Source organism: Candoia aspera, chromosome 3 (genome assembly GCF_035149785.1).
Source record: "Candoia aspera isolate rCanAsp1 chromosome 3, rCanAsp1.hap2, whole genome shotgun sequence".
NCBI classification, from domain to species: domain Eukaryota; kingdom Metazoa; phylum Chordata; class Lepidosauria; order Squamata; family Boidae; genus Candoia; species Candoia aspera.
The window spans coordinates 136,661,093-136,684,415 of record NC_086155.1 but is presented as its reverse complement, the minus strand read 5'-3'; the positions used below and the strand labels follow the sequence as shown (position 1 = coordinate 136,684,415).

General features: G+C 39.6%; 1 protein-coding gene across 2 annotated transcripts; it reads left to right on the top strand.

Moving 5' to 3' along the window:
• The first annotated feature begins 4,913 nt into the window (after positions 1–4,913).
• Positions 4,914–19,884, top strand: IRF4 (interferon regulatory factor 4). 2 transcript variants are annotated; one of them, XM_063298821.1, is made up of 8 exons: positions 4,914–5,545; positions 7,877–8,063; positions 9,038–9,126; positions 10,041–10,182; positions 12,264–12,371; positions 15,719–16,072; positions 17,452–17,564; positions 19,594–19,884. In XM_063298821.1, the coding sequence occupies exons 1-8, from the start codon at positions 5,303–5,305 to the stop codon at positions 19,735–19,737; spliced, it is 1,380 nt and encodes a 459-aa protein (XP_063154891.1). In that variant the 5' UTR covers positions 4,914–5,302; the 3' UTR covers positions 19,738–19,884. The 2 variants fall into 2 exon arrangements, with proteins under 2 accessions (XP_063154891.1, XP_063154890.1); XM_063298820.1 differs by having other exon boundaries at positions 12,261–12,371.
• Positions 19,885–23,323: the final 3,439 nt, after the last annotated feature.

Sequence of the window (23,323 nt, the reverse complement as noted above, 5' to 3'; positions counted from 1 at the left end):
TCTTTGCATGTACGGTTAAGGCTGCAGGTTTAATCATGGGAAGATTTGCCTATTCTCTCAAACACAGCAGGGTGATTCTAAAGCTGCTTGAAAAAGAAGGAATTGGGCTACCTTCTATTCTGGGTTACTTGGAAGCTTGCTATTTTGCAGAGGCTTTGGAAACAAACTTAACCCTTCACTAAGCTATGTTGGCATGGCACAATGCCTATGGTGTTGTGCAAACCAAGCCCCTGTGTTTAGTTTAGGTAACCCTATAGTGTGTGGTGCCCGAACCAGGGAAATTGCTTTAAAGGAGCATGAGGGGAAAACGAACACAAACCCTCGAATATGGCCACATCCATAGAACTGGTTTGAGTCTCCTCTGTTGGAGAAGTCACTTTTCGGATCCCTGCAGTTTTCTGAGCCACAATTGCAGAACCCCGCCAAAGGAACAGGTTTGAACAGTTCGTTGCTACTCTGCTCTGCACAAGTCCCTCATGAGTCTTGAAAGAGGCACTCAGATGTTCCAGATTTTCTTGCGTCGGACTTTAGCCCGAAGGGGATCCAGGGTTGCCTTGTAACCAGCATCTCCGCAATCGGGAAGCGATCCTTAAGGGCTTTACTGATTCCAAGCCATTAGCTTTCACTGATATATCTACACGGGGGGCGGGGGGGGGGGGCGGGGGGATGTTCTACTGGCAGTAACTTAAAACTCTGCAAGTAGTATTTAAATACTCTTCCTTAATATGTTCGTCCTGTTGGTTACCATGTCGCTGCAGAAGACTAAGAACATCACTGAAGAAGGGCTTCTTTTAACCGCCTCCGCGCTTCCCACCATTCTCATCTACTCCTTTGCTCACCGCCGCCTCCCCCCTGCAGATGTGCTCGTAAGGCTTGTTGGAGGAGAAGATGAATCCCAATCTGGAATTCATTGTGTCACTAGCTGGGTTTGCACCTCGCTTTGTTTCTTCTACAGTTAATTGAAGAAGCCAGAGTGGTTGACTTAGCCATCTCTTCCCCCCCCCCCGGGAGCGGGGGACCACGCTCAGGATACTGAGCAAGCCCAATCAAAAGATAAATCTCCCCACTTTTTCTGAAAATAAGTTGAATCACTCCTCAGAAATTAAGCCTGGCCACGGTAAAGCTGAGGAAACAGCGTAGAGACTCCAAGGTACCTTTTAGATCCCTTTCAGACCTGCTTTTGGAATCCAGTTGCTTTTTAACGGCATTAGTCCTGGTTGAGATTGCGCTTCTAGTTCTTTGGAAGATTTGCTGCAGAAATAGCGGCGAACATATTATTACCCCCCCCCCCCAAGGGGGCACTTCTGCCTCAGACAGTAGGATCTGGACAGTTTTTTGAGGCAGTTTCTGTCAGTGGCTATCATTGCATCAGTCAGATCAGGGGGTTTGGTTTTGCAGCGGAGTTCTATAAATTCATGGAATACATGCCTAACTAAATGGATCCTCCATTTTGAAAAGCAGTGTAGCTTTATTGGTTACCTGAAACAGAGCGACAGGACAATTGGTTCCCAACCCTGCTTAAAGGTTTCCAGAAAACATCTGGGGTGGTCTGATAATGGGCAGACATCTCGCAGAAATAGGTACTATGCGTAGGAAGTCTGGTAGAAAGTTAGAACAAGTCCATAGCCGCCTCGCTTCGGTGCCACTGGGATCCAGAACAGTCGGGTTCAAGTCCCTACTCGACCACGGAGCTCACTGGATGACTTCGGGGCAGTCACTCCCTGAGCATAAAATGAGCGGTGATGTTCTTGTAAGCTGACTTGAGCTCCTTTGAGGAAAGGCAGGTTTTGAACTGGAAGAAAATCCGTAGACGTGCAGAGCTCTGCTGTCTCTAAGTCTTCCAAAAACGCATTGGAACTATCTCCCCCAACTCGGCGTTCTCCATATGGGAGGAATGGAAGTTGTTGGGATGAGGAAAGTTATTTTGAGAGGTAGGGTGCTGTGTTTGTTGGTTGGCTGGATGAAACAGAACATCTGAAGTAAGTAACTCGAAGTTGGACCGAATCAGTTTTGATTTGATCACAAAGAGCTCAACTGGATTGCCGCAGAAGCTTTCCTCCGCTCTCTGTAGGAACAGGGCGCACTTAAATTTAACTCTTTTAGAAGAAAAGAAGGGAAATTGTGGGTTGAAGGGATTTGGAAAGGACTACTGTGAAGCTCACAATTCCAGGACAGGTCATCCCAAGGGGCTTGCCGCCACAGACCAAAGCGCCGCATAGACCACGATCCTAGGTGGAATTCACTACCATTTGAATTCCCTATCGACGAAAGAATCGACCGGCCACTGATTTACCAGCGATCTGGCCTGGGATTGCTGAGTTTGAAATCCAGCACCTGCAGCGCCCCGGGTGGGGAAGGCGGTGACCCACAGGCCGAAACCAAGAGCCAGATGACTGAAAAGACCAAGGAATACCCCGATCTCGCAGACGACTCGAAACCAGCATCATTAGAGTTGTATTTCTTTGCCAGCTCCGTGTACAGAGCTTGATCCATACTCTTCTCAATGTTGCCCCCGCCCCACGATTTTGCCACAGAGTTTAGCATCAAAAAAGACAGAGCAAAAGATTTATGATGCCAGCCGTAGGATTATCCCCCGTCTTCTTACCCATTTGTTCCCACCCTCAGAATGGCTTTCCTTAACACAATATCTTCGTTCTAAAAGTTAAACCCGTCGCCTCCTGTAACTGGCCACCTTCGTTCACTGAAGTTGCAGGCATCTGCTCAGGTTAGGCGGGTCTATCAAAGCGCACCCGCGGCTCAGACGGCCAGAGACTTGTGACTCTGCCCCGGCGATCTGCCCGGAGCAGCCTCCTACGTTCACTTGCAGAAATTTCCTCTGTTAAGAGCCATCCACGAACTCGGATGGGGGATGCGGGGTGGGAGATTTTCGAAGTATCTAGTCGCCCACTGAAAAGGGCTTTGCTTTGAAATCCACCCCCTTTCCGGGTTTGTTACTATATAAACTGCAGGCGTAGCCACATAGGCTCTCATAAATCCACCGAAGAGACGGCAAATTCTCCTTGCCTCCAGCCACCCCGCCAAGGTCTGGACCCTATCTGGTGGGGAACGGGATGGGGAAGGCTGGCGCGCCCTAGCCTCGTTGCTTGGAGTCTACAGATGGGAAGGGCGGGCTGCGGTTCCTCCCGGACTGTCCCACTGACACATTCTCAGTAAAGATGCGCTCCAGCCGGCGCGTGTCTGATCATTTCTTCCTGCAGCAGAGCGACTCCTGACACTCCTCCTGCCAGAGATAGAATTCGGCAGAAGGAGGCCGAAATGCCCCCAAGCCAGGTTTGCTGGGGCAGAGGCGCGAAGCCGCAGCGGAGAATCCCCCGAAGTCACGGGGCTGTTGAGGGGAAATGAGTCCTGAAGGGGGAAGAGCTCCGCGGAGGCGCTCTCGGGGAGGTGTGCAATGTAAAAGAGCAGAAACGCCGCCGCCGACCCCTCTTCTCGCCTAACCGCGCGAGTGGGGGCTGGAATTGTCAGCGTTGGGTAAATGTGAGGAGTTTCCCACGGGGAGGGCAGGGCGCGGGTAGGGGGAGGTGGCGAGACTCGGCGGCTGGATGAGCTGTGTAAAAAAGAGAGGAGAAGGGCGATCCGGAGTGTCAAGTGCAACTCTAGGAAGAGAGAGAGAGAGGAGTTGGGCTTTGTCTGAGGAATGGCGAAGGGTGGGCGGCAAGAAAACCGGCGCGCGGCGTAGGAGAAGGAGAGCTGGGTGGGGAGGTGTGTGGGTTAGAAAGAGTGGGGCTGTTTTGCCCCTGGGGGTAAAAAAAAATAGGTCTCTGGGGAGAATTAGCGTCAAACAAGGTATGTCTGGAGGAAGTTGTATGTATGTGTATGAGAGAAGGAAACTGTACGAAGTGCTTCACCCCGTGGAAAAAGTATCTGCTATTCCAGAAGACGAGGAGGGCATTGGGTAGGGTTAAAGTACTCGGTAGCCTCGTCGAGGCAGGTTTGGGGCAAAAGTCTGGTTTTCAGCAGGAAGGGTCCCAGAAAGGCAAAGCGGGCTTGCTGATTAGAGCACTTAGAACTATAACCCTTTTACTCCACGGACTGGAAGCAAGAGAAAGAGAGAAGGGAGAGGAAGGGGGAGCAAATACGGAGGAGAAAGCGACGGCTCGGGAAACGGCGGGCCGGTCGGTGCAGAGCAGAGACGGCAAGAATGGAACCCCTGGTTGAAGGAAGGCCGTCGCCCTGCCGCCTCTGGAAGAAGGGGAGCGGTAGAGTCCTGCCTGGAGGGGAGAAACAGCTACGGCTATGGTCGTTAAAACTAAATATGAGGACGACAGGGGGTGGAGTGATTCATTGGTTGATTGATTGGGGCAGGAGCCTAGGCTGTAGAGGCAGAACAAAAAGAAAAAAAACCGCCACTCCCCAACTTCTGAAGGCTTCTGCCGTGTGCTTGTGCGTGCGTCTGTGCGTGCGTCTGTGTGTGTGTGCGGTCGATCAAGAGAATCAGGCGAGCCTGATTTAGTGAGGAGAGCTACAAAGAAAAGATTCAAGGTTCGGTCTCCTCGAGACTGGCCCTTTTTTTTTTTTTTTTGGTGCCTTCGAGTCAGTCCCTGCAGTTTTCTTGGCAAGATTTTCAGAAGTGGTTTGCCATTGCCTGCTTCTCAGGGCTGTGAAAGAGTGGCTGGTCCAAGGTCACCCAGAAGGCTTCGTGCCCAAGGCGGGACTAGAACTCTCGGTCTCCCGGCGTCTAGCCCGTTGCCTTAACCACTAGCCCAAACTGGCTTAGAAGAGCCGGAAAGTTGTGGTCAGGGAAGGCACTTGGATTCTGTCCGGTGTTTCGAACTGCATGTCCCATAAACCCCAAACAGGATGGCTCAAGGCTGTAGGTACAGGAAGCCTGTTAAGATGTTAAGGGGAAGAACAGTTCAACCCCCCCCCTCTCATCCGCGGCACCCATCAGTGATCTCAGCCAGGCACTCGAGCGAGTCTGGTGGCGAGAGGTTTAAAAACCTGGTTTTAAACTGAAACTGGTAGGCCTTGGGTTTTAAAGAGAAGAGGCTGGCTAGAAATAACTGGGAAGCACGGAATCAGGGAGTGAAGGCAGCTTTACCACACGCTGAAGACAGTGTCTCGGGGACGCCGAGGCTTTTCCTCGCGCGCGGCGGATTCGCCTCCTCCGTGTGGAGAAGACGCGGCTGGGTGAGCGGGAAAGCGCGGAGGAGGTTGTCTGGAACTGACGTGCGCGTGTGTCTGGGGCTCGGCACGTGACTGAGCGGGGAGTTCACTCTCCCCTCTTCCTTCCTTCGTCAGGGGAGGAGCAGGAGGAGCCGAGGGCGGCGGGGCGCCTGGTATGAACTTAGAAGACAGCCGCGACAGCAGCAGCGCGGGCATCCACAGCACCAGCGAGGGCGGCGGGATGAGCTCGGTGAGCTGCGGGAACGGGAAACTCCGGCAGTGGCTGATTGAGCAGATTGACAGCGCCAAATACCCGGGCCTGGTATGGGAGAACGAGGAGAAGAGCATCTTTCGCATCCCCTGGAAGCACGCGGGCAAACAGGACTACAACCGCGAGGAGGACGCCGCTCTCTTCAAGGTACCTGACACCTTCCGGCGGGCGAGGCCGTCAAGTGGTCGCTGGCAAAGGCCGCCTTAGTTCGCAGGATTGGGAAGCGGGTTGAGGGCGCCATAGTACCTGCTTTTAGAAGTTGGGGTAACGTCCCTCAGAAAGATCTCTTTCTGAGGAGAGTGACCTCTGCGTCTTCTCTAAGCTGGTGCTCTAGAGCTATCTTTGCAGCGACCGTGTGGTCTTTATTATAAAGGACAGTCCTTTATTTCAGAAAGCTGTTCTTTAGATTTATTTAATGCGATTATTTATTTTCTTGGTTTTGTTCTTGAATTTTCCTTTGTAAAGCAAAGTTATAAACATAAACATTTTTTTTTAATCTTTATGAGCCTCTTTCATATGTTCCCCCTTTTCAGGTTTGTCCTTTATTTTTTCCAAGGCGTTCTGGTCACTGTAGCTATCACCAAACATCCCTCACCTTCATTCTGACTGGGGATGATGGACGTTATACTTCATGACATTAAGAGGGTGACTGTTTGGGAAGGCTAGTTGAAACAATTTCCATGTATGTGAATGGGCTTGATTCAACAGCTCAGTCTGGAAAATAGTATTTTTTTTCTCTCTCAAATTGGATCTTGTACATACTGCACCCAAAAATGGATATTGTAGAGGAAGAAAAAGTACCCTGATACTGGTTGGAGGCGACAATGCCAGTCAGTTTCACTGATCACATTATTCTTTCTGTGTGAGAGACACATATGAGATTATGGGACTCACAGCTCTTATCTATTTGACAGTAATGGTTAGAGGGAACTTGCTATTACCTATGAGGCCATCAGAGAATACTTGAACCTGCGACTCATTTCAACGTGCATATCTCATGTCTAATTCCAGACTCTATCCACTAAATTGTCAGATGAATTTCCCAATATAACAATGCCTCCTAAATTGTAGACTTAAACTGGGAATTGTCACAAACTGCATTTCATTGATAATCTGTCCAGGACTACACACTAGAACAAGTAAAAAAAATTCACCACATATGAGAACTAAGCAACCTTTTATTTTATTTAATTCTTGCTGCTACTACAAGCAAAGAGTCATGTAAATCATGAGCAAAACACAGATCAAGATCTACTGGTGATTTGCAGTAGATCAAAAAGGCCTTTTGAGTTTCAGGTTCTTTACAGCACTTCCATCACTCTCAACATCAGGATGCTTTAATGAATAAAGCTTGAGGGATGGGGAATAGATATGGAACTGCCTTGCTCCTTAATTCTCTGTGGGCATCCACCCTTATTTCTGAGCTGCTATTTTGCATATAGTTCCAGTTGGGAGATCTCACCCTTAACTTAAATTACTGACAATACTATCCTATTTTCTTTCTCCAACTTGCATCCTAGATGTTGCTGAACTAAAATGCTTTCCTGTCACACTTGGCAGATTCCTACCATGCTGTATAATTTCTTTTTTTCTCATTTGATTAATTGCCCCAAGGCTTAATTCATTAGGTCTGCAAGCCTGATCACAGTTGCATATACTTAAATCCCATAGATATCAATTGGACTTGTGTATAATTTTGAATAGGATTGCAGACTTTTTCATTAACTTCAGCAAGCACCATAACTGTTTAGTAAGAATTTCTTTCTAAAACTCCCTTGTTTATATTGTTATTGAGGAGCATTACCTGGAGCAATGCTGTTAAATTTCTGCTAAAATGAGTTCAGCTAATTACTTTTAATAGTAAGTATTTTTTTTAAAGCAACTCTATACCCTACTGGTAGAATTCATATGGCACAGTTTTTCTCCTTAGTTATTCAACCATCACATTTAACATTAGTGCACTTGTTTATTGAGTACACATTGTTTTCTCTCTACTCTGTTATAGTTTTTATTTTCTACGATCTGGGCTCAAAGTTGGTTTAGATGTTACACAACATATCGAAGATGCAGTGGCCTCCGTGCCTGCTTTGGTTGCCGTATCTCTGCAAGGAGAGCTTGAAATGAAATGGTGAAGGGTGCATCAAATATTCAGTTTTTGAAAAGTGGCACACCATGTCGTTCTTAGAGGAGTGAAATAGATACAATGAATCTTGGAAGTGCGTCTAATTATTTTACTGCTGTTTTCCCTGCTGGATCTGCTTAAGGGTTGCCCTACATTGACAATTAGATTCTAGATAGAGCTACCAGTAGGAAAGTGTGAATCCTACAGCAGCAGTAAAAAAAATGGCCAATAAGAGTTTGAGGAAAATTTTCTATATTGAATATATTTATTATTGTTACGTTTATATTATTGTTGTTAATGCCATAAGTTGTTCTGGAGGATTTCATTTTTTGGTTAACTGCTGCAAATATTTTCAGGCTTGGGCTCTATTTAAAGGAAAGTTCAGAGAAGGCATTGATAAACCAGATCCTCCCACTTGGAAGACAAGGCTGCGCTGTGCTTTGAACAAGAGCAATGATTTTGAAGAACTGGTTGAAAGAAGCCAACTGGACATATCGGACCCATATAAAGTGTACAGAATAGTACCAGAAGGAGCAAAAAAAGGTAGGGCAGCACCTTAAACAGCTTGGAAAGGGTCTGGCAACCACTATTTATCCTTCATTGTGGATACGAGTATGATACTCCTCACTGTTTAGTAGCCTAGTGCTACCTGTAAACAAATTGAAGCTAATAGATACTTTTCCTGAGCGGTCTAGTTATGATGTCACCAAAGCAAGGATAAATGTTGTCAGGTCAGGCCTCAGAAATGGTCATGGCAAACACAGTTTTACTGCACAGATATGCTTCTTGTCACAAGTACACCTGAAAGTCCAGGACAATTTAGGGTCAAGATACAATCCCAAGCTTCAGACTTGATCTTTCAGGAGTGTAGCCTCTTCTACAACAAGATGATTTCTGTTCTCTAAGAGTGATTTTTCTACTTATTAACAGCACTTCAATTTGTCAAATACAATTTCAGTTTGTTTTCTTATTCAACCTGCTCCTGAATTCAGGGAATTTTCAAAAGTTTTGAAGATTCCTCTAACCACCTTGGAATGAGGTCAAAAGCAGCAAAAAAAACTGAGTGTAAACAATATATTAATGGAATCTCATTCAAAAGATCTGTATGATCAGTTTTATGTAACTGTTGAATACTATTGGTTTCATGCCATTAAATTTGATATTGTAAAATTTCCAATCTATTAAACATTTAAGCATTATTCTCTCATTCCCCTCTGGGATTCTCATCCCATGAAGGGTCCTGGGGATGTGCACATTGACCCTTCTTATAGCACACCATTTCTGAATTTCTGCAATAGGAGTTGCTGTAGTTACATGTTTTCAGTGTGTTTTCTGATTACACACTTCTAGACTTCTGCCTTCGTTCTAACAATACAAATGAACTTCATGTCTATAAAGTGGCCAAGACTATTTCTACTAGAAATGAACAGTAGGGATTTCATTTTTAAATACTACCAAGCTACTGTTTTTACACAGTTCTGTAAATCACCCTATTTCTGTCTACAAATAATTTACAGGGTCAAAACAACTTAGCATGGAAGATCCACAGATGATTATGAATAATGCTTTCACTCTGAATTCATCATATTCTGCACTACAGCCTCAGGTATGACCCTTGCATTTACTTTAGTTTTGCATATTGGAGAGTGAAAATGTAGAGATGACATGTTTGCTTCTTTCCTTGGACCATAAGAATGAAAACAAGTGGCAAAAAATATCAAATATAAACTAACAAATGTTTTTATAGGTGTTCTTGTGATAGATTTTGATTAGTACTAGTGCTTTTGCCATATTTTATTTCATTCCTCCTGTTAGAGAAATGTAACTGAAATATATTGTTTTTGTTTTTAAGTAATAGCACTGAATTGGTGCAGTTGTATCCATTGCATAAATACTTCAGTTGCATTGATATGTTCTTCATTGTCAGCAACTTTCGCTCTATATATTCAGATACATTTTAAGTTTAAAGTCCCCTTTTAGTCCCTTGTATTTCCATGAAACACTGGACGTACATTACAAATACTGGGCCTTCACAGAAACAGTAACCATTTGAGAAGGACATAAAACTTTGTTATCTGAAAAATGAAGGTTTACGTTCTATAATCAATGAATTTCAGGAGATATTGATTCTTCTCTGCATTAGACCTGAAGATACTAACTGGACTCAGTTTCGGTGTGAATTCCAAATATATATTTTTTGTTTTTAAGACTAATGGAAGTAAAGGGATAATAATTTAGTTATGATACTATGTTCATTTACCAAGGAGGCAGGTCCCTGAATTCAGTGGGATTTACTTTTGAAGAGACATCCATAAGTTTGTATATTTAATGAGGTAAATATGTGTCTCTCCAGAAACTCTTTATTACCTACAAACAAGCTCAATAATACGTTTGCCTGAGTTTTCATTTTACAGATATTCTGAAGACAGCATATAATTAGAAAGCTGAAAATGAATTAGCATTGATTTATTCAGTAACTGACTGAACATAAGACATGTAATATTTTAACAAAATATACAGGTGCCAAACTACATGGTATCTCATGACCGTAACTGGAGGGAATACGTACCAGAGCAGTCACATCCTGATCTTTCATACCAGTGTGCAAATGTTTCTTTTCCACCTCGTAATCATCACTGGCAAGGTCCATCATGTCAGAATGGTAAGAACTTGTCACTATTTTCAATAGTGCTACAGACTATTTTTATTTACATTATGAAATAAATAGTGGATGGTTCCTAATTTAGTATTCTTTGTGCATGTAAGCCAAGAAAAGATAATTTTAAGAAATTGGATTTGTTTACTTCAGCAGAGAGTAGAACTCTATGCACACTTTAGTTATGATGAAAACAGTTTATTCTTTAGCTTCATAAACTTGAAAAGTTGTACAAAACCAAACAAAAGATACTGTTTTGTTTCTTTCTTTACTTCTATTCTCTATATGCTTATTTATGAACAAATCCCATCAGTTTCAATGAGGTACAAATAAACTAGCATTAGGCATAGTGCAACAAAAATTAAACACTTATGGATTTCAATGATTGATAAGTTACTTGTTCAATTTTTGACTGACATTAATGAAACTTTACATTTCTTTTTGAATGGATTATACTTTTGCACTTTAAATTCTCTGTGAAGTCTACCTTTACAAGTTCTATGACAAGGGCTTGATGGGGGAGGGGGTAAGGTACAGATTTTTTAAGTTCTGGAAGGAAATGATGCTATGCTCTGCTTTTACTGTGGGAGACAATGGGCACTTGCAGTCCGAATTCAACACCCAGGACATCAAAGCACAATTTCTTACCATAAGATAAGTCTTCTCCTGTCATTATTGGAACTCTGTCCTACTTAATATCACTCTTGACTTCCCAGATATGGAAATTTCTTTCATTAGAAGAAGGAATTGCAAGTAGAGAAGCTAGCTGTATTTTACCGATCAAGTACAGGTAGTCCTTGTTTAGCAACTGCCTCGTTAGCAACCATTCACAGTTATGATGGTGATGAAAAAGTAACTTTGCAACCAATCCTCACATTTACAACTCTTGCGGGTCTGTAAAGCAAAAGAAAGCTGAAATAAGATCTTAAACACAGTTGCAGTTTCACTTAGCGACTGCTTTGCTTAATGACCAAGTTGCTGGTCCCAATTGTGTTTGCTAAACAAGGAGTACCTGTAATTTAAATCAAGGCTTTCTGAGAATTTCACTTTAATACTTGAAAGATACAAACAATAATTTAAGGTGAGCTTCCTGAAAAACCTCTCTAGGAATAGGAAGATATATTTACACAACATACTGGGGCTGACTTCATACAATAAGCTAAACTCTAAAGCCATGTCAAGAAAGTGCATGTTCATGTAACGTGCTGGACCCCAATAATAAAATAAGACTGAATGTGGTTACCTTGTTTATATATTGCACCAAAATGTTTGTGTTCCCACAGCATGTGAACCACAAACTACCTGATCCCATTTTAGTCTTCTCCGGTATGTAGTATAAACTGAGCCAGGATGTCTTTGCTTTCAACTTGGCCAGCTACTTGCTTGCAGAGCTAGCAAAAGATACATTTGGACAGAATGTAGTTCTATAGAACACTACATTGGCCTTTAATTTATGGTAGGAAATTTTGGCATATGCACTTAAGGCAGAATTTATTCTGATAAACATATGCAAGTTGATTTCATTTAGATTGAAATACTAGGAAGGAAGCCCTTGAATTTAACAGAACTTTCATAAAGCAAACCATTATCTTCTGGAATTAGGTGATAGTTCTAAGCCTGTCTGAGAACCATTACTTGTGATAAAGGACAGGAGCACTAGAAGACCCATCCAGTCTGACTATGAGTGCAATGCTAATAGGAATCCTAAAATGAATAAAGGTTCCCTATTTAGTTATTCTTCCCATCACCCTTAATTCCCCAGTTCCTATATTCATGTTGTTATCTTCAGATGGGATAAAAGCATTATGGTTCATAGAGATTTCACATGGTCAGTTAGTGGGAAGTTCTGCCAGATGATTCACCAAAGAAGCCATGGTTTTAAACAACCACCTGGGAAACACTGCTTAATAAGGAAGATATATCAATCTTAGGAATGAACAAACAAAATATATTTAAAGGAATGACAGTATTACATATTTGGTAATGAGTGTTCCCATTCTTGCAGAGGAAACATTTGAATATTCTTGGCTGTTTGGTAACTTGGAATTTACTTTGTGAAAACAAACTTTTTTTTTGTATGAAAGCAGGTTGTCAAGTAACTGGGACTTTTTATGCTTGTGCACCACCTGAGACACAGACTTCTGGCATCCCAATAGAGGGAAACATCAGGTCTAGTGAAGCTCTTCCATTGTCAGGTACGAACACCATTACAATCTAATAAATCACAATGAACTCTTGAAAAAGTGCTTATAAATTTCCAAGTAATTATTCCTCTGTGAGCCCAGAAAAAAAACAAAGAAGTGAACATTCATCTACATTTGTTCTTCTGTATGTAAAGGCATGTACATATGATTGAAAGAGAGCCAGTTTGGTGTAGTGCTTAAGGCACTAGGCTAGAAACCGTGAGACCGTGAGTTCTACTCCCACCTTACGCTCAACGCCAGCTGGGTGACCTTGGGCCAGTCACTCTCTCTCAGCCCTAGGAAGGAGGCAATGGCAAACCACTTCTGAAATCTTGCCAAGAAAACTGCAGGGGCTAGTCTAGGCAGTTGCCAGCAGTAAAAAACTGACTCAAAGGAACATACACGTATGATTGAAAGAATGAATGATTAAGAAATTAAGTCGAATGGAAAATATACATAAAGTATAAGAATGTATATTTACATGTGAAGAGTATGCATAAACTAACTACATGATCAAATAAATCTTCACATTGTACAGGAAGTATGCATAATTTGAGAATATATACAAATAAGACAGATAGTATGTATGCTGGCTAGTCAGCATATCAAGATGGAATCAGGAGAGAGAGAGAAAGAAAGTCTTCTCAAAAGTCATACTAGTTCATTATTTTATAGGACTGGGCAGTGCTGTGTTTCGTTCACACATACATTGAAGCACCTTTTACAGGCTAAATCCAAAGCACCTACAGCCCAGTTATTTTATTTTTCTTTCTTATTTTTCTTTATTGAATATTATTTATTTATTTTATTTTTTAAAAAACACTGTTCTGGAACATCTAGAAGTATTCTTGGGAGTAAATGAGTTACTCAGAGAATGCAGGTTTTTTTTTTAAAAAAACAACAGCTTATTAAGCATCTCTGAACGGTTCACTTAGTCCAATAATAGTGGTGACTATTGGTATTGGATAACTAATATGTGAAATACACTATTTGTGCATAATACTATGCCTTTACCACACTGGTGTTTACATATATTTGCTAGTTAGTCCTCATATCTACACACTGTCATTTATTGATAATTCTGTACTCTGTGTAAGCAGACGGATAAATTACTTTTATTGGCATGTCTTCAAAGTACAATGAGTTGTTTCATTATTTATAAGTCATCCCAACTTAGCCATATTTGTTATTTGATCCAAAACATGGAATTCTTGCCTAAGAGCTATTAGGTGGCTTTTTTCTTAGATTAGGTCAACTCTACAAGTAAACCTTGTGCATCATAAAATCTGTTACGCCCATGACATTTTTCCTATGAATCAGTTTGTGGGCTCCAAAGTTCAGTTCCACACATTTACTAAGAAGCAAATCCCATTCTATTACTTCCTAATAAGAGAATTTAAGAGTACAGAATAAGTTTATAGACATAATCATATATCTTGTTGAAAATTATCTCTAAAACATTGCAGCCAAAATTCTAATCCTGAAATTCATGTTTGAAATCTTTGAAAATTTCTTAAATCTATGCAAAATCATGTTTCAGTTTTAACTGATTTTTGGCCTTAGTGACAGTTCTCTGAGCTGGCTACTGTCCTGAGGCTAAAGAAAATTCTTATACCACATTGCTATATATCTCCCTACCTTTCATTAAGATTTGTTCTGATAAGGACAGAATTTCTGTATCTTAAGGAATATAGTACATGGAAATGACTGGTAAAATGAGAATTCGACTTGTCAGTCTGGATGTCAGAATTTAGAAAGGAATGTATATTATAGTGAATTTAGGAAAGAAATGAAAATTACAGTTATAGATTATATTAATTGAGAACTGTTATTATAGTATGTGATGTAACAAACTAGGAGTGTCAGAAATCTTCAAAGGGCTTACTATGGGTGATGACCAGCAAGAAGACTTGGTTGGAATATACAGGGCTAAGGGCCTTTTCAGTAGTGGCACCTGCTTTATGGAATTCCCTTCCTGCTGTAATATTGATCACTTCCTGTCTGTTCTACTTCAAGAAGAGGCTAAAAAACTATTGTATACCTCTGTTTTTCTCCATTAGGATTCTGGCTTTATGGATGGTGCTTGGATTGTGTCTGTCTGTAGTTTTTTTTAATATTGTATTATTTGATATTATTTATGCATTTTATATTGCATTTTATGGATGTAATTATAATTTTGTAATTGTCGGAGTTTTCTGCTCATGTTGTCTTATACTGTTAACTGCTGCAGGCTGGTTTTACAGGGAGCAAGTAGATTGTAAAATGTGGTAAATGATAAATATTATTTACACAGTATGCATTTTAAATCCATAAAAGTGCATAATATTAGAACAAATGTTTTGATTATCTCATTAAATACAGATACTGATCTCTAGTCCTCTAGAAAATGAAGATCCTACTTAGGTATGCAATTTTGCCCAGAACCCTGAGATTACCATAGTTTCTGAAGCAATTCAGCTAATTGTAATCTATTTTTGCTTGGCAGCTGCCTAATTTCATTTGCAAACAGATCTTTTCATATTCCCCAGAATATGGTTCATAACTGTTTACACTATTGCTTGACAGGGAAAATTGATATTTACTGAATAAGACAGTTGGTGAATAAGCATGGAATCATTTTTCAAGGATTTTAGGGCTTTTCCTCTGTGGCAGTATTTAAAGCTATGATTATTCTCATATTACACATAGTTACTTTGGTTATTATCACTGGGTACATTTATTTATTGCTACAAAGTCTTACTTCACCATGATAGTGCTAAGTACTTTTTCATCTGTGCTATAAATGAGCCCATAGCATGGTCCTTAACAAATCAAAAATAATACTGAAGAAATTGGCATTACTGAATTGAGCAGTGATTAGCTTTATTAAACATTGTATAGCATACTTTATCTATTTTCACATGTACATATATATGCACATGCACACATACTCATTGGATTCATGCTAAGTCAAAATGCACTTAACAATGACTTGTTGAATAAGCCACAGTTGTTTGGGTTCACACAATGCACTATGCCAAAATCAAATGTATCGCACTGTTACTTAATGTAATGTTTGATCTCAGTTACTGTTTTATACACCATATTCTTTATCATGGTATCTTCAAAGGAGAAATAATTTCCACAATAAATGTTAACCTTAAATTGAGACTGTAGTCTTATGCATGCTTACTTTCTCAGGGTTCCACTGAACAGAATGGGACTTGTTTCTGATAGGTTTTATTATAATGTTTATTCAATAAATCTGTAGGAGTGGAATGGATGAAAACTCATCTCTTTTCCAGTACACTACTAAACCATAGGAAATGCAGCTGTCCAATGCCAAATGTTATAATAATTTTGCATAAATATGTTTTCAGATTGTCGATTACACATCTGTTTGTATTACCACGAAACTCTTGTGAAAGAAGTCACCACTTCAAGTCCAGAGGGCTGTAGGATATCTCATGGTCATAGTTATGAGGTCAGCGGCATGGACCAAGTTCTGTTCCCTTATCCAGAAGATCATAACCAGAGGAAAACAACTGAAAAATTGCTTTCTCACCTGGAAAGAGGAGTAATAATCTGGATGACGCCTGATGGCCTTTATGCTAAGAGACTTTGTCAAAGCAGGATCTATTGGGATGGGCCTCTGGCATTTTGCAGTGACAGGCCTAACAAGTTGGAAAGGGAGCAGACATGCAAGCTTTTTGATACTCAGAAATTTTTATCAGGTAATTTTTCAATATAAGTTACCACTGTTTGCAGTTAAAACTTCATCCATAAAGTACAATAGGTTATAGTAAGTGGTGGATTTAAATGCGTGATTTGACTGGTTGTTTTGCTATTTCAAATATTGGCTTCACATAGTCATATATAAAATTTGCAGGTGCTCCTTCCTATCAACTTTGAACTCCAGCCTCTGGGGTTCTGCAGCATCTGAAAACCAGCCTCTGTTTGCCTTCTGCTTTGGGAGTAGGGGCACACTTTTGTATACAGTAGATTTCAAATGCATCAGGGCTTGAGAGACTTACTTTCAATAATGATTTTCATTTAGTTATGTGATATGGTTAGATTTGGAGATCTGTTCTGAAAGCCCAGCTCTGTTGTGGATATGGAAAACCTTACTATGGTTAAGATTCAGTATGATTCTAGAATTATGGAGTATAAGTAGGTAATGCCTTTCCCAATGCATATACTGCACACAAGAAATTTTAAAATATGTGTCACTTTTCATTTTTTAAAAAAATCTGCTCAATAGTATATGAGACATGTTATTCTTTGAGCTTTGTCTTTTAATATAGCTAAAACTTTATTACATGAACACATAGCTACTACAGGAAAATAACTGTTATGGGTGTCATTCTCTCCCTTTTCCATAAAGTTTAATACAGCTGATCTCCTGTTACTGCTATAGTGTTCTGCATTTTCCCACTGTGATGGGAAAATGCATTTTCCCACAAAGGATTGGCTTTGGGATACCTTGCTGAAAATATATGCCTAGTACTTACTTCACAACCTGCTTTGGGCTCTATTCTTTTTTATGAAGCACTATTACGTATACAATCCCTCAAACTGCTTCGTACAAAAAAGGCTATTAGTGTGGCTGTTGGATGTCATATTATATTTTAAATAATGTTACTGCTTTTAGCCTGCCTTTAGCCTGGAACTTTACACATTAACCTTGGCAATAATATCCAATGATGTGAATTTTAAGAATGAACTTGTTTTAATTGTTGCATGCTCCAGGGATTTTATTGATTATTTTATCTATCTGTTACTACTGGAGGTTGTTTTTATTTTTTTCGTATGCTATTCTGGGTTTTTTTAGGGAGGAAATATAGTATAAGAACAAACAAACAGTACTGTTTATATTGTGTATTGCTCTGGAATCTTATTAGATGAAGAGAAGTGTAATAGTTTTTAAAGATAAAAGGGAAAACAAACTGATTGAAATGGTGTTATCTATTTATTTCAGATCCATGTAGATGATAGGGTTTAAAAAAAACTTCAGTCTCATGAATCTAAGTAATCTAAGATGATTTTTCATGCATTATTCCATCACAGTTCTAAATTTAGCCCCCAAAGCATAATATTTCTGTTTGTTTTCTAGAACTACAAATATTTGCCCACCATGGGCGGCCATTACCTAGATTCCAGGTTGTGTTATGTTTTGGGGAAGAGTTTCCTGATCCACAAAGACAGAGAAAACAAATTACAGCTCATGTAAGTATATGCTAATCGATTTATCTAATATATAAATGCTAAAAGTATTGCTAATAATAAAGTTTGGGATTGAGACAAATGCTTAATGTGAATTAAATTGATCTATGATATTCAAATGCTTGAACAATTAATATGCAGAATTCAAATGATTTTCAGTTTCATAAATGTTCAGTTCTTCTTAAATCATCAGGGTAACCCCAAACCCCAAACAGATGTAAATAACTAAGATTGCTTGAAAATGTAATCATAATTTGTCTAATTACACTGCCAGACAATATAATTGAATGAATGAATGAATGAATGAATATATATATATATATATTTGAGAATACTAATTCCTATATGACTGATAATTGTAAGTTCACTTTTGGTGAATGCTAAACATGTATGTTTAGAAACAATTTGAAATTTCAATTCTGCTAATAAATCAGTAATGTCAGTAATCAGTAATATATGTGGGATGTTATAGCTTGTCACAAGTCACAGTGATAGCATGTATACGACTTTTTAGAAGGGCATTTTATTGCAATTGTAGCTCATTCTATGGTAATCTCCAAAATGCAGCAACAATCCAACCTCCTTACATGTGCATGGAGCTTATCATATGTTCCATGCACTGTCTGACCTTGCAGCCAATTTACTTCCCCACTGGAGTAGTCAACCTATAGGCTTCATGCCATTCTACCCTCCATTTTCTAATTCTGAGAGCACTCCAAACTGCAGCAGTGGAAATCACCAATTTTAGATTGCCTGATTTTTAACATTTATCCCCTAAAAAAAGTTCTGAATGGCTTTGTTAAGACTATGTAAGGCTAGAACACCTGGTTAATCCTTTTAGAACTGCTTGACTCTCAGGGGGAGGGGGGTAATCCTGGTGATATCATAGCACTCTTAGATGTGCCCCCTGCAATCAGCCAACGTTATAATAATAAAAATAATAAAAAGTGAATCTTCCATTTATTTAATCATGATCTGTTGAAGTTGCTTCATTTGTGTAACATGCTAAGACCTAAATCTTGTTTTACAAAACACAGTGGCTGAGTTCAAACAACATATTAAGGTTGCATGATTATGTTTGTGTAGTAAACAGAGCATGGCTTGATATTAGTCATTGTTAAGGCTGTCACTCAGCAAATGAACCCCTGACACAGTAGATTAATGACAGCCATGGTTTAGCAGTCTTCATCCTGTTTGGTCAGTATCCCAGCATCCTTTGCACTGGTTAAAAACAAAATGGCAAAATCAAACTTTCCCCCACAAAGGTTTAAAATCGGCCTACTGGAGTGGGAGCCACCACGTGTATGTGACTGCAGGGAGGGTCATCCTTCACTCCAGAAATGTCACCGTTGACATAAAACTACACCCCAGTCCCTGTCCTACAGTAGTGAGGAGAAAAACAAAGTGGAAACAGCAGACATGCTGTTGTGGAGGACTTTTGATCATAGGTGTCTAGTACAAAGTTCAATGAGGAAATAATGATAAAATGTATCCACAAACCCCAGCCTGTAGTTGCACCCCAATGTCAGATGCAGGTTCAAAAATCACAGGGTTTTTTTTCAAAATGTCACAAGGTGCGTTTCACTGTTTGTCTCCACCCCACTTCAGAGCATGGCTATGACTCTGCTTTGCAAATTCTCCTGCACCAGGAGGTCTTTTTTTTTTTTTTTGAAAAATGAATATGGTCTAACTATAAGCTGAATCAGAGAATCATTTGGTACTGTCCTCATCCATTTAAATCAGATTAGAAATATTCAAAAGAAAAAAACTGTACAACATTGCTTTATTTACCCTATATATTTTGCCTTCTGTATATTGAAATTTGCCAGTACTATATGTACTTGCTATCATTATAGGAGATATGATCTCTTTGTCCTGACAAGCTGTTTGTATGCTTGGTTGTGGTGAGATTTTTATGAACTACTATCAGCTATAAAATTGATAATGTAAATTTTCAGAACATTATTATTAAAGAACATTATTATTCCAGTGATCACCATTTAACTCATTAACTTTTTGATTTGTTGTTAAGGTCGAACCAGTGTTCGCTAGGCAGCTATACTATTTTGCACAGCAAAACACTGGACCTTTTCTGAGAGGCTACGATATATCAGAACAGATAACCAGTTCAGAAGATTATCATAGATCCATCCACCATTCCTCTGTTCAGGAATAAACACAGGAACACTGAAGTCTGAATGACATCTTGGGAGGTAAGCAGAAGGCAAAGAATTTCGGATCACAGCTAAAGGATGTAAATCAATGCTTTGAATTTTCCTGGGAAATCATCACCACCTACAGCTGGAAATGTACATGAAATGGATCCAGAACACTGAGCGACAGCTCTGGCAGGTTTTCGGATTGCTGTCCTCTGCTTCTGCTTCTCAGATTAGATGTAAAAACTGACAGAATATCAGATATGTTTACATGTTCTTAAATAAGGATAGTGTCTTGCAGACACCCTGAACTTATTTCAAGCCTTTCTTGTTATTTATTTGATCTGAAATCTCAGGGAAGGAAATTCTAAACCGAAGCAACAGTTTACTATAGTATAAGACCACAAAAAATGCATGTTATTCATAAAAATGGAATAAGTATGCTATTTTTTTAAAGCTTCATATAGTCAAAATGTTGAATGCAGTGTGTGTGTATGAAATATAATTACTGATTTTTTTCCTCATAATTTTAAAAAAGTTGTTTTCTGTTGCTGCTGTTTTTGAAATGGGCATGAATACTAAATTTGGTGGATTCTATCAGAAATCTTCCTAGGACAACACATTATAATATTGTCCAATATTTACATCATTATATCATTTAATTAGGGACGCAGTGGCGCTGCGGGTTAAACCGCTGAGCTGCTGAGCTTGCCGATCGGAAGGTCAGCGGTTCGAATCCGCGTGACGGGGTGAGCTCCTGTTGCTAGTCCCAGCTCCTGCCAACCTAGCAGTTCAAAAACATGCAAATGTGAGTAGATTAATAGGTACCGCTTCAGCGGGCAGGTAACAGCGTTCCGTGTAGTCATGCCGGCCACATGACCATGGAAGTGTCTACAGACAAACGCCGGCTCTTCGGCTTTGAAACGGAGATGAGCACCGCCCCCTAGAGTCGGACACGACTGGACTTAATGTCAAGGGAAACCTTTACCTTTACTATCATTTAATTAGTGTTAAATTCAGTAGGCAAAGTTTATTCATAACAACTATTACATTCAGGCTGCAGTCCTATATATACCAGACCTTCCCTGATAGTGATTTTCATATGTGCTTAACTTCACTCCAATAATGTTAGCTAGGGATCATGGAGCTGAAGTCTGATACATCTAGAAATCTTCAGACTGAGGAAATGAACTCATTGGAGAATGACCCCAATTTAGTGCATTGAGGCTTATATTTGAATATATAAGATTGCACAAGTAAAGAGTGAATATGTAGATATTTAATTAGTTTTGAATATACCACATATGGAAGCAAATTGAGGCTGGGCTTGCACATCATACTATTTCATACTGTTTTGCTTAACCATAGTTTATTGAGAAAACCACAATTGCCATCAACTATGCTTTATGACTATAATGGTTTCATTGTATATGCCAAACCACAATAAACCACCCCAAGATGACTTAGGATATTATCTGAACCAGTTTGATGAACTAATTTACACATATTACGAAGTTTAATCTGAGCAGTCAAACAGTGTTTGGACACAGTCACTTGACTTTATTGTCAGAGTAGTTTTTTTGGGAGGGTTAATGTGGAGAGATGTAAACAGTAATAGAGGACCAATTGGGTACTGTTCTAAACAGTGTATTGAAGAATAGAAGAAACTTGTTTTATACTTAAAAATACTAAGCTTGATCTTAGCCAAAAGGCCGAGAAGCAAATATTTAAAAATAAAGAATAATGTTTTTTGAGGTACATATTCAGGAGCCTTCTTTAATCTGTTGCACTCAGTTGATTTAGACTACCATTCTTATCGCCCATGGCAAGGGAAAAGCTGAGGTTATAGATTGAAATAGCAAAGAGAACTTTTGGATCAAGGAAGAACAGTCAACATGATCTCATTCTCTTAAAAACAGTTGCAGGTGTTTCAGTGTCTACTACTGAAACATTTCCCACCTTGTAGTTAAAAATATGTAGTACCTGAATATCTAATCAGGGACTTATTGTATATATTGTTGGTGAGTTGGCACTAGCTTCCTGAATTTATACATCTTAAAGATGCATGATGCCTTGGGATATGATATCCATTTCCTCCTTCTCCTGGCAAATTGTATTCCTTATCATATGATACATTTTTTCCTGGATATAGTTAGTTACAGGCCTTAGCACATCTTGGGAGTAAACAAATTGAATTCAGTGGAACTTAAATCTCATTGAACATGGATAGGTTGCACTGTTAAATCTTTTTAAACTTGGAAAAATGGTAACTCCACATAGCTGTTTGAATATTTTCATGTTTGGTTTTTTTGGTATATCAGTATACATTATTAATCCATTTAGGCTACAAGCATTATTTCTATGTGCGTATATATATGTATGGTATTTCTTGTGCTTGTGGCCCTTAGTTTCTCTTATTGGCTGTTTCATGTAATTATATATCAGAATGTATTTGTTATGCCAAGTACAAAGCTCAGACTGTTTTTAGTTTTAGACGTTTGATTATCACCCTTTGTATCATACAAATAAGAGAGATTTATGTGATTAGAACATTGTTCTAAAATAAATAATTTGGAAGGCTTTCCTGTTGGTTTCAGTTGAACCTATTACCAAGTGTTACTTTCTTGAGAAGATTGTTGATGGGTGCAGATGGGCTCTGTATGCTTGAAAACTATCGGAGGCAGGGCTTCAGGCTCTACATAAGCACAGGACCTCTCTGTCATTCATTAAAGTACACATGACTTTTCTGATATAGTAGAACTACCAGCCCTGGGCTGAAAAAATCCAGACTAGATGGCCACAAAGAGATATAGAAAACTCTAGCTCTATGCTGCTATGTAATCATCATCCAGATTTTTCCTGCCCAGAGCTGGCAGCCATAGATAAATTTAACTGCAGGCCTTAGTATATTTACTAGAGAGGAAATCAGTAGAATCTTTTCTCAGTAAACATGGATAGGTTTGCACTGTTAATCTTCCTAAACTTGAAATGAGATGCTGCTTTAATGAAGTAAATCGTTAAAGCATCATATCTTTAATATGACTCATCTTTTTTCAGGTTTGTGCAGAAGCCTTAAAAAAAAGTGGTGTATGCGTTAATGAATAGAAGTGCTGCACTCATGTGGGGTCTGTAGCATTTTTCCAAATCATTTTTCAGCATGCACAGCCCAATTACAAAGAGCCTGTTATCTCATGCAGCAATGTTCAATTGTTCTAATTATTTTAAAAACTTTATTTTTTAAAAGTAAGTATATACATTTATCTGCAACCATAGGTTTTAGCAAAATTAAAATTTTCTTTTAGGATTACCAATATATTTTGAATTGCTCTTCCATTTTTAATAAAATGGAAAAACCAGTGCCCAGTGCACTGGGCAAGAAAAGCAACGTTATGAATAGAGTTGGTAACTGTAATGATCTAAATGTTGTTGTTTATTCGTTTAGTCGCTTCCGACTCTTCGTGACTTCATGGACCAGCCCATGCCAGAGCTTCCTGTCAGTTGTCAATACCCCCAGCTCCCCCAGGGACGAGTCCGCCACCTCTAGAATATAATGATCTAAATAGCTATTTCTAAATTCAAAGTGAAGCACTTTTCCAAGTGGAAAAC

Coding starts and splice junctions, on each gene's coding strand:
- IRF4 (XM_063298820.1), top strand. CDS start 5,303: ATGAACTTAGAAGACAGCCGCGACAGCAGCAGCGCGGGCATCCACAGC. Junction 8,064..9,037: donor ACCAGAAGGAGCAAAAAAAG/GTAGGGCAGCAC, acceptor AATAATTTACAG/GGTCAAAACAACTTAGCATG. Junction 10,183..12,260: donor AGGTCCATCATGTCAGAATG/GTAAGAACTTGT, acceptor TTTGTATGAAAG/CAGGTTGTCAAGTAACTGGG.